The 12343-nt window shown below is 43.1% G+C and overlaps 1 protein-coding gene across 4 annotated transcripts in view; it reads left to right on the top strand.

Moving 5' to 3' along the window:
* The window catches only part of CNTN5 (contactin 5), a 701719-nt gene that overhangs the window by 647767 nt on the left and 41609 nt on the right, over positions 1–12343 (top strand). For all 4 annotated transcript variants that reach the window (XM_083736193.1, XM_083736191.1, XM_083736192.1 and 1 more), the window contains 2 exons: positions 5991–6149; positions 7859–8008. In XM_083736193.1, coding sequence (XP_083592319.1) covers positions 5991–6149; positions 7859–8008 — 309 coding nt within the window. The remainder of the gene's footprint in view (positions 1–5990; positions 6150–7858; positions 8009–12343) is intronic.

Genomic DNA, 12343 nt, shown 5'->3' with positions numbered 1-12343 from the left:
GAATACTTTAGAATTCTGGGTCACATAGGGTTTCCAGGTCTCCAGCTTGTCAAAGACTCGTGGAGCAACGGACCGTAGTGTTTTGACTCTGGACTTGCGACATCACCATGCTTGAAATATTTTTGACACGCTGGCAGAGGGAAATATCAGGGATTAGCAGTAGAAAGATGAAACTGGAAATGTGAAGGCCAAGGAAAAAAAAGTTAAATTAAGGTGGGAAGAGTTATTGCAGGGGTCACATTAGAGGGGCTTCTTTTTTTAATCTCTAAATTTCCAGTGAAAAAATGTTTCGGATCTTCTGCAATATCTTTGTTTTCAGAATATATATACAGGGTATACAGAAGTAGGTATACAGCTGAATCAATGGAATTCATCACAACAGATTGTATGGGTAGACATAACTGACACATGACAAAGTGGCTGTTAAATTTCAGACAGGCATTGGAAAGAATAGTGGAGTCAGATAAAATGATTGTTTTTTCTTTACTGATGTTGCGAATGATGACAGCGAACTTGAGTCAAGAACAAAGGAAGTGGATTCTAAAGCAGTATATCTACTTTTGGGACCACCCTGTATAATTTTTCAAAGGAATACTACTGCAAAACTCTGAGACCCAAGATGTTGTTGTTGTTGTTGTTGATGATGATGATGATGATTTACCTACCTTTACTCTGAGATCCTAAGATTCAAAGGTCATCATCTGATGGCCCTGAGGTTTAAACATGGCACCCAGTGAATGGTCTCCAAACTCTGGCAACCCTATCTAGCATCACACTTCCAAAACTATGAAAGCCCTGTGTTGTTTTCTCTCTCTAACCTTTCGTAACAGAAGTGAGCTTGCTATTTGTTTATCTTCAAGTACTGAATGTGAATGTAGGAAATATTGGGAGTATTAGAACTGCTACATTCATATGCTCTATTAACGCTCTATTTGAAGTCAAAATTATGACAGACTGTGCTACATAAATCCATTTCGTATATCCTGGGCTTATTATGTTCTGCTTTTCTGGAGGTGGAAGAAAAGGAACTATTATGATATCAGCTTCACAAGTGTTAAATTGCCTCTGTCAAAGTCTGCCGCAGACAGTATCACCTATCAAACTGGGTTTGTTAAGGCATAGCTGTTTCTTCGCCTTACCAGCGTTTCTTTATTTTATATTTGCACTCCTACCACATGGCCTTAAAAGCCCTTGGATCTGCTTGAACATAAAAAAAAGTAAAGCCCCAATTTTGTAAAAATCAAATCTATTAAATCTGCACTACCTCAACTGTGCAATCAGCTCCATGGATATCCTGGGGAACATCAGGTGTTGTAGCATAAATGAAGTTAAGGGAGTGAAGATTTTGGCAGCAGCGGATTGGACACCACTAGGAATCTTGTGCACAGACAGAATATATATATATATTGAGGGCATATATATAGGGGAGATATATATATATATATATCCCCTATATATATGCCCTCAAAATAACAAGCAAGCAATATCACTAGAGAGGGTAAACCTGTCAAATTCAATTTCTTTTTACACTTCTGTGTTCTTCTTAATAAGAAATGGTCTACTATATTCTGAAACACTGGCAGTTTTTAGACCATTTTTTAAGGGTAGCCTTAAATATCTTCTTCTACTTGACCTTATGTGACATATGAGGAATTATTTCCTCTTTTTTGTATTTATGTAAAAAAAAATTCCATTTTAATCCTGATTTGCCAAATTTTAATAAAATCTTAACAATGAAAAAGAATGAAAAATGAACACTGGCAGCCAAAGCTCTATCATACAGCAACCTTTCAGTCGTCCTGCTTTTCTGCTAGACCATTTCGTAGCAAACAAACAAAACTGCCTCACAGCATGTGAAAGACTGAGCTGCGTTTCCCAAACTTGTTTTCCGTTTCGGCATCACCAGTTCTTATGTTTACCCTTCTTTGAATCCTAGTGCAAATTGATTTTTGTGGGGGATTTTTTTCCTTCTTCTTCAGGAACAGGGGTGCAAAAATAATGACACCACGCTATTCACATAGACTTGAGATGTTTATGGCAGTGAGAGAAGATGCTTGCCTCAAGCGCAAGGAGGCAATCGAATGTCGCTCCCTGTCACCGATGGATTAGTCCAATTCTTGGTTCTGATCCCGAAGCAAATTTTCCATTCCTAATGACACTCACACCTGCCAGCTTTATTTATTTGAGCCTCTCAGCTGCTTCCTGTGTATTTCAGTTGGCATGAATGTAGAGTGAGATGTAAAAACACACACACACGTATACAACTTGGCTTTTTTAAAAAAAAGAATATAACTGGCAGTGCTTATCAGTGTTTCTCATTTCAATTCCAATGGAATATATAGGTGGAATATATGAAGCTGCCTTATCCTGGACAGACCATTGGCTAATCTATTTTTTTATTTTCTTATAAATAATTTTTTATTAATTTTCAATTACATACAGTGGTACCTCGGGTTAAGAACTTAATTCATTCCAGAGGTCAGTTCTTATCCTGAAATTGTTCTTAACCCAAAGCACCACTTTAACTAATGTGGCCTCCCGCTGCCGCCGCGCCACTGCTGCACGATTTCTGTTCTCATCCTGAAGCAAACTTCTTAACCTGAGGTACTATTTCTGGGTTAGTGGAGTCTGTAACCTGAAGTGTCTGTAACCCGAGGTACCACTGTATATCCAATTTAAGTCACATTCTGACATTACCAAATTACAATTGCAATTCAAAATAAACCAACTGATAAGCCAATTATGCTTTTTAGATGGCCTCCCATGTGCTAGATTTCAAGGTAAAATAAATTCGTTTAATTTTGCTTCTGAAATCTTATTTAATCCAATTACATTTCAATCTTAATCTAGAACCATCCCTGACAGCAGCCTTCCAGGGCTCCTGGAGACAGCAGAGATCAATGGGGGGGGCAACAGTGCTCCTCTTGCTTTCCACTTTGGAAGTTGCTTCCCCCAATATTTTTGCAAGTTGGCACCTTTCTCCCTCCCTCCCTTGGGCAGCTACCTCTCCTCCAGCTGGGCACCACCCCCTTTCCCCTGCTTGCCTCCCAGCTTTCGGTGACATTTCCAAGCATGTCTGATCCGGAGCAGCTGGGAAGAAGCAGGCCGGCCGGCCGGTCGGCCAGTAGGAGAGACAGCTTGATTGTGTACTATCATATTCTAATAGATTATTGAATATGACCTTAGAAATCATTCCATTTCAAAGTTATGTTTTATCCTGACATTTTGTATCGGATCAGATTGTCATAAGGTGTGTGTTTTCTGTTGTATATCTTGTTGCTGCAAACCACCTTGTGGTGGAGGTGAGTGAGGCTGAGAGAGTTCAGAGAAGTGTGACTGGCCCAAGGTCACCCAGCAACTGCATGTGGAGGAGCGGGGAAGCGAACCCGGTTCACCAGATTAAGAGTCTACCGCTCTTAACCACTACACCACACTGGCAAGAGGGCAAGGAGAGGCCTGTGCCCAAGTTGTAAATGACAGGTGAAGGGGCACTCTGCAGAAGAAGCGCAGGTGGGGGGCAGCCCCCCCAATATTTTGTTCCCCATCCCCAAATATCCACGTATGGCTCTGAGCAGACTCTTTCAGTTTCTCGTTCTTGTTCAGCACACTTTTCTTTCAAGGCTGAACTGTGCGATGGCACATTTGCTTATCAGGTTTGCTTAAAAGGTACCTTATCGCTTGAGCCCTGTCTAAAATGGAAGCTCCCTTTATTTGCTTTGCAAACACCGCTCCTGGAGCATTAGACGCAAGCTCAAAATTGGCATTGCCAGGTGATCCTCTGCACTCCATGTGGCTGACTGTATTATGGGTTGTGTCACCGCAGTCCCTGTCCCTCTCACCCAGAGCTCCCATAACAACCAGTCACGACCTCTTTCAGATTGTTCTGCTTAAATGCGCGAACTCTAAAGGAAGCTGCGGCTCTCTCCACCTCCCCTCGCTAACGCATATTGTTCCAGCAAATTCAGTGTCAAGAGCCTGACAGGTGTAATCTTTTTGTCTCTCTATGGGGCTAAAATTGTACCTTGCATAACTGTCCAGCGCTGTCTATTATGACCAAGATTACAGCGTATGCAGAGATGCAAAAATAAAAGCCGCCAGCCGCTTCTGGAGATAACCTACTGGCACATAACAAAGAGACTTTCTTGTCTGAGGAGTTGGTGCTTTAACTAAAAAAAAAAGCAACCTAATTTATGAGGTGGCCTGGAGTTCCTTCCCTTCATGCACATTGCTCAAAACTGCAAACATCATATATTTTTTATCATGTGTCGCTGCTGGTGTCCCAGGTGGCAGCAGTTGTAACTGTTCCTTCCAGTCAAGGCTTTAGCCTCAGTCATTCATGCTTTGGTAAACTCTCCTATTGATTATAGCGACATGCTTCACCTGGGGTTACTTTTCAAGATGGTTTGGAAACTTCAGCTAGTGTAGAAGGCTGAGACTTTTGATAAGGGCAGACTTCAGGAAGCCCATGGTCCCTATTCTAGCTCAGCTACACTGGATGCAGGCAGCCATACTTGAGGACTTTATTTCATCCACATTTTTAGTGAACCATTTTTTATTATTTTTTGTGCCTGCTAAAAACATTCTTGTTTAGACAAGCCTTCCCAGAAGCTTAGAAAGTCAAGGAGATTTTAATCTATTTTAGTATTTTAACTTGTGTTATATTTAAAGTACAGCTGTGATTTTTTCTCCCTTTTATTGCTTTATCTTTTTCTAAAACCACTTTGAGGTTTTTTACAATCAAGAAGATTATAAATTTTATGGAATGAATGAATGAAGCAGCTTAATTCAAACTTCCCCAACAGATCAGAATGCTCCCCCCCCCCCCTGCTTTGGAGGTTTCTTCTTCAACTGTTGTGATACGGTGGATCATGTACTGCTGTTTTCTTGTTTTCTTAACAGAGACTTGTATAAAGAGTTAGTAATAAAGGGTTAATCATCATGATCTGTGCCAATGCATCCAGCCACTTATGTGACTTTTTGCTTGCAGATCAAGACAAGTTGATTGCAGCTAAAACCGCAAAAAATAATAATTAGCAAGCACCATTAAAATAAGGACAACAACAATGCCCTGAGTTTTCGATTGTGGGATCTCACCAGATCCTGGAAACCACTGCTGCAGCTGCTTCTCCTCACTTCTCCAGCAGTGAGGAGGGAGAGCACTTGTAGTTGCACCAGAAAAGCAAGGAGAAGTGGCAGCAATGGTGGCTTCTGGTGAGATCTCTCAAGAGCCCCACAAGAGCTCTGCAAGATGTTGTGGAGCACTTGGTGAGATGTTGCCAGAAGCCAGCACTGCTTCTCCTCAGGGTACCACCTCTGGGATCCCACCACCCAAGGTGACTGTCTCAGTCTGCCTTGTGGCTCTGTCTCCACATTTCTGATTCCCAATACCTGGCATACCTTAGCAATAGTGATGGCCAAAATCTTGGATGGCTTTGACAGAGAATTAGACACATTCAAGGAAGTTAAGAGCTGCTAGCTAAAGATTGAGGGCACAAGGAGAAGGGGACAACAGAGGATGAGATGGTTGGACAGTGTTCTCGAAGCTACTAACATGAGTTTGACCAAACTGCGGGAGGCACTGGAAGACAGGAGTGCCTGGCATGCTCTGGTCCATGGGGTCACGACTAAACAACTAAACACGTTGGACACGACTAAACAACTAAACAACAACAACAATGGCTGTATTCCATATCCACTATTGGGGGCAGTCGTTATTGGCATTCGTCTGTCTCGAGAGACAATGGCGTTCACTGAAAACCACAAGAGGGGAGATTGCAGTGGTGCCCAAGTCCTCTTTGAAAATTTCCCACAAACATCTGGTTGATCACTGTGGGCACAGGATGTTGGACTAGTTGGGCCACTTGCCTGATCCAGGAGGATTTTTTTTATGTCCGTAATCTGGATTAATTAATGAAGTGTAATGTGGGTGTGCTCCTATATGGTTAACGATAGGCATTTCAAAGTAGTACATTCAGTCTCCTTGCTTTCAGGTCCACCTGGGCCTCCAGGGATTGTGATTGTTGAGGAGATCACGGAGACCACGGCAACACTTTCATGGACACCGGGGGTGGACAACCACAGTCCTATCACCTCCTACAATCTTCAAGCACGGAGTCCATTTTCACTTGGTTGGCAGACAGTGAAAACAGGTGAGAGTTGTGTGTGTGTGTGTGTGTGTGTGTGTTTAACGACATAGAAATTAAGAAACTTGAAACTGAGCTAAAACGTTTTATCAATTACTTGCTTAGTTCAATCAGTTAAAAACATTTTCATTGACTAAAGGGATAAGCCTGTGTGTGTGTGTGTACTCTTCTAAGGCTGACCTTCCTGTGTGAGTGAAAATAGGGGTCTTCATAGAGTTGTAGAATTGTAGAACTGGAAAGGATGCTGAGACTCATTTAGACCAACCCCTGTGATAGAAGAATCTCAATTAAAGCATCCATGACAAATGACCATTCAACTTCTGCTTAAAAACCTCCTGTGAAGAAGAGTCCACCACCTCTTGTGGGAATCCATTCCACTGTCAAACAGCTCTTACTTTCAGAAAGTTCTGTCTGATGTTTAGTCGGAATCTCGTTTCTTGTAACTTGAAGCCATTGGTTTTGGGTCCTACCCTCTGGAGCAGGAGAAAACAAGCTTGCTCCATCTTCCATGTGACAACCCTTTAGATATTCAAAGGTGGTAATCATATCACCTCTCAGTCTCCTCTTCTCCAGGCTAAATGTGATGATTTTGATCCAAACTTAACCATAGAGCAGACCCATTGATATTAATGGCACTTAAGTTAGTCGTGTTTGGGGATTGGTGGATTAGCCCATTTCACATTGGTGTCAGCCTCACCTGCTTTCAGGCATAGGTCCACACCCCCCCTTTTTTTTTGCAATTTAGTTGTATAGCATCAGCTCCAGTGGGATTCTTGTCATCACCCTCTGGGAAGAAAGAATGATGGTGACAGCACTGAGAGCTTCACTGCTCCTACTGTGCCATGAAACTGAATCACAAAACCAGCAACTTTAAAAATTGTAAAGGAAAAAGGGGGGATTTTAAAAGGAAAAAGATAAGAAGACACACACATACAATTGTAGGCCTCCTTCCCTGCCTCCCAATTAATTCTCCCCAGAATCAATTCATCCCCTCTCCTTCTGTTTCATCTCAGAGGTTATCCCTTAAATTCCCTCCTAAATTTGGTCAACCCCCCACAAAATGAAAGGGTTTATGGTCAGTGAGAAAGAGGAGGATTGGTTTGAGAAGATATTGAATTATTTGGGTAGGTTTAAACAATTTAGGGCAATTAAAATGTTAAAAGTTAAATAAACCTTGTAGATGGAGGAGTCTTAACGTATATAAAATTGTACATATGGTTGATTTGAATATGCTATTATTGATTATGTACACCCAATGCATCAGCCACCTGGGGGGTTTCACTGTTTGTGTTTTGGTTGCTGGTAAAAAATATTAAACAACAAAAAAAACCCCACAAAAGAAGGCTAGCTTTCATATAAGTCAATATTTAAATACTAATTTTATCTCAGAGGACATTCTTAAATGTATGTTGTTTTTTTAAAAAAACCTGAAAATAGTACTTAAATCTGTATTTTTTTTACACATTTTAACAAGAGCTGCAATGCAACATTTGAAAAGTTTGAAATCTATTAGTTTTAGAGCTGCAGGTTTGGTCTGAGAGGTGAAAATCAGGGCACCTTGCTTAAGAATTTGCAGCTGTTGGGTTCTTCAAGCATCCCCCAGTTGCCCTACTGACAGGAGCCGGTTCCCCCAACTTCAGTTTAGCAACACTGGGAAAAGTTGTTTATGGATCGTGCTGCTTTAATGAGTCACTCTCCTTACTGGTTCTTTGTAGTTCCAGAAAACATCAGCGGTGACATGGAGTCTGCCATGGCTGTCGAGCTGAACCCGTGGGTGGAATATGAATTTAGAGTTGTCGCAACCAACAAAATTGGGACTGGAGATCCAAGCGCGCCCTCTCGAGTGATCCGGACCAAGGAAGCAGGTAAGAGCTTTGATGGGAAACAAGAACTTTGAAATGACTGTGATACATAGGCTGTGCTCACATGTGGGGTTTGTTCTGCTACTTTTACTGTTTATAATGCTACAGATTCTGTCGAGATCCCCAACGTTCCTTATCCACTACAGTACCTGTGTTGCATTATGGGACTGTAGCTTTTTAAAATCAATATGCCATGAGTAAAGAGATCAATAGCGGGAGTTACTTTGAGGGCTCACAGATATTTTAATCAGAAAGTAACGTGTGAAATGTTTTCTGAACTGTGAGGCTCCAAAACGTAGGTGGGCCTAGCAGGTAAGCCTGCAGAGTATTCCTTCAAAAACTGGCTCATGCCTTGGCAGCTTCCAAATAATACGTTGTTGCTTTAATAATTTTATATTAGATTTTAACAGTTGGTTTCATTCAATTAGCTTTGCTCTCGTTCCTAGACAATTACGCACCTGATACATTGAAATGCAGCACATTCTGGCTTCCCTGCTTATCGGTGTGACATATTAACAAGGCGTTAGTCACTCAAGGCTGGTTTTTACGATGTGCCTGCCATGTAGAAACTCCCGGACACCTACTTTCGTGTGGTCGAGAGCTCCCTGTGCAAAAGCTGCTCGCCCCTGTCCTGCTATTCTTGTTTTCTGGGTTATATTTTTCAAAACTTGCTTAATGTTTTTTGTTCTTGATTATGTTGGGGCTTTTGTTTTTCATTTAGCTGCACTGGTTTTTGCTTCATGTGTTTCTATCCTGGAGAATGATCCTGAAGTTCCCATGAGTCTATTCTACTGTTCAAACAAAGCAGATCTGGAAGGGACTATAGCAAGCTGCCTAGTCAGATCACTGGTCCATCTATCTTAATACTCCCTACACTGACCAGCAGCAACAATCCAGGATTTCAAGACAGGGTCCCCCAACCCACCCCAGGTACTACCTAAAAATGCCAGGGATTTTGCTTAGGACCTCTTAGGTAATATTTGTCATAGGAAAATCCTTGGGCTTGCTTGGATTGTCAAACAAAGACAGCAGCCAAGAATCCAGGAGCAAAACAGCAGCCCGTAGGCCTGAACTTTATTTAAAAGACTGTTGCAACAGGACTTCCGCCCACCACATGGAAGAAGCCTCGAGCAAAGGATGGCTCCAGCTTTTATAAATTTTCCCTTATACCCATAATACCCTTAGTGTACTGGCAGCAAGACGCGTACACATCAGTCAATTAAAAGTTGGTTTTATTCCCCAAAAAAACCATGCCAGTTGTCCGGAGCTCTCTGCCCCTGTGACTTATGGCTACCCTGATGATGACTCAGCTAAATCCTCAGCGTTGTTCCTCTTCCTCCGGAAACAACGTGTGAAAACAAATCTCTTCCAGCGCTTCTGTGATGTCAATTTCCCCTTTTCTTGTACCCCTACTCTTCTGCGTTCTTGCATGCTGATAGGTTTGCAAACTGGCTCGGACAAGCTATCATCTGCTATGTCCTGTGTTTCTCTGGGCTGTGAACTCACCCCTGTCCTTTCCTCTGATCTTCCCATAACAAACCTCCCTTCATCCCCTGGGCTGCTGTCCACGTCTGGCAGCTGCTGATGTTCGCTTGCTGGCTCCAGCCTGACACTTAGTGAAGCACGATGCATACTGTGGAGGGACGCAGGTGGCACTGTGGGTTAAACCACAGAGCCTAGGACTTGCCGATCAGAAGGTCAGCGGTTCGAATCCCCACGACGGGGTGCGCTCCCGTTGCTCGGTCCCTGCTCCTGCCATCCTAGCAGTTCGAAAGCATGTCAAAAGTGCAAGTAGATAAATAGGTACCGCTCTGGCGGGAAGGTAAACGGCATTTCCGTGCGCTGCTCTGGTTCGCCAGATGCGGCTCAGTCATGCTGGCCACATGACCCGGAAGCTGTACGCCGGCTCCCTCGGCCAATAAAGCAAGATGAGCACTGCAACGGTCACGACTGGACCTAATGGTCAGGGGTCCCTTAAACCTTTAATAATAATAATAATTTATTATTTGTACCCCGTCCATCTGGCTGGGTTTCCCCAGCCACTCTGGGTGGCTTCCAACAAAGATGAAAAATACACTAAAATGTAACATATTAAAAACTTCCCTGAACAGGGCTGCCTTCAGATGTCTTCTGAATGTCAGGTAGTTGTTTATCGCTTTGACATCTGATGGGAGGGCGTTCCACAGGGCAGGCGCCACTACCGAGAAGGCCCTCTGCCTGGTTCCCTGTAACTTGGCCTCTCGCAGTGAGGGAACCGCCAGAAGGCCCTCGGAGCTGGACCTTTACTTTATGTCACATTATGGGAGGGCATTTCTGGCAGAAACCAGATCATCAAGTCTGCCTCAATCTGTCCCTTGCCCTTCACCTCACACCCATCAAGTGATACAAAGGAAATACTTACAAGTTCCTGGGTTTCCTGGTCAGGTAATCACACTTCTTTGTCCTGACTGAGAACCTAATCCATTTCTGAATGTTCTGCTGTTGTCCACAGGATGACTACCTATCTGTCACCCATTTGACAGCGATCATCTCTTGTGCAAGAGGCTGCTGAGTACGTGATCCCAGGTTTCAGAGATTATGGCTGTCTCTACCCATTTCCCAAGTTCCCCCTTTGATAGCCATCTTTTCCCTGTGTAAAATGAAGTTGGAATGGTGTCAATCCGACGTAGGGCTGATTTTATATGACTATTTGAAGGTTTTGCTGCACGAGGGAAGGTGAATACTATGTAACCTGGAACAAGATACAAAGTAGCAAAACTGTGGTGGTTTTATGGAGATATTTACAAAATTGAATGGTGCCGGTTTGGGGGAGGGTCTGGGAGTGCAGTGACCCGTTTAACTGGAAACAACGCCCCCAACCTTTATAAAAATTCTGATAAGACACTCAATGCTAGTCCTACTCCTAGTAGATCCACTGAATTTAATGAGCATTGCTAACTTCCAATGGGTCTACTCTGAGTAGGATACAACCCTCTGCATGCTCTGCCACTGAGGTATGGCACTTCCCCAACCTGCTCCCTCCCTGGATGGAGAGCAGGATTTATATGTTAAGAAATTATAAATATCCTGAACCTCCCCAGAATTCTTCAGCCTTGCTGTTTGACTATAGCTCCCGCATCCCTGACCTGACTGTCACTAGTGGAGGCAGTAGTCCAGCAACAAGGAGACCGAAGGTTAAAGAACACTGAGCTACACCAGTTCTGAAGCAAGCCGGTCACCTGACTCACATATATTTTGCGAAGCGATTTGCAGATGTCACAAGCAGGGTAAAGGCTCTTCAGGACCAGTCCAGAGCTGTCGCTGTAACACAGGAGTAGCTCACAGATGTCACTGAACTACAACTCCCAACAGCCCCAGCATGCATGGCCACAAATGCTGTAAAAAAATGAGGTTTGGTTTTTCGCACCCGAAAGGGTTCTGCTGGTGTGGTTTTGGGGATACCTGGCAGTTACAGAGAGCTTCTGCCTCTTCTTTCCTTTTCGACTACAGCCGCTCCTTGCACGTTTTGCTCCATTACAGTCTAATGGGAAAGAAGGAAAAACGAGATAAAAAATACATGAGCCCCTTCTCAGAAATGCATGTTTGGAAAAGCTTTTACCACCCACGTTATGACTTAGATGGTTTCCCCCACGACATATGGGCTCACTCGGTCAAACAGAAACGGTCTGGCTGCTCCTCTGATTAGCCAGGCAGCACAAATCAAAGCAGACATGGACATACAGAGAGGGCAGCTTATCTGAGGTGATAGGCTGTATCCCTGGGTCCTTGTTCCTTCTACGTTTCGAACGCATATCCTGCATTCTATGTTTTAATGGGCCAGATGTGTTTTAGGCTGCAAGCAAATAATTTCCACACCACCTTGACTTATGAAATTTTCATGACACGGGTTTGCTGTGATTTGCCTTGGTAGCTTCCATTCACCCATCTGATAGCCGTTGTTTTACCAGTCAGGGCGTCTTATCTTTTCCTTCCATCTTCATAATAAACAAACACTCCTCAGCACATAGTCAAAGTAAAATAGGGATATTCTGTGCTTTCACGCTGTGCTTCTGGTTTGGATTTTTGTTTGCAAAGGCTCAGCTATGGCTGAGCACTCCGTCACTGCAAATTAATTACTGGTGGATGGTAGCGACTTTATGATGACCATCCGTGAGAGGCTCAGTTTGGGAAATTCAGTCCCCAGACTAGTAATAACAGCCATCATTATTATTGATAGCATTACTCACATTTATATGCCACTCTCCTGTCACTCGGTGCACCTCAGAGCGGCCTGGTCAATACTTTAGAAAAAATATTAATAATTTAATAAAAGTACATGACATACTTGAGAAAACAGCA

Source organism: Podarcis gaigeae (genome assembly GCF_964106915.1).
Source record: "Podarcis gaigeae genome assembly, chromosome: 4".
NCBI lineage: Eukaryota > Metazoa > Chordata > Lepidosauria > Squamata > Lacertidae > Podarcis > Podarcis gaigeae.
Note: the sequence above shows the minus strand (reverse complement) of the source record. Positions and strands in the feature narration are given on the sequence as shown.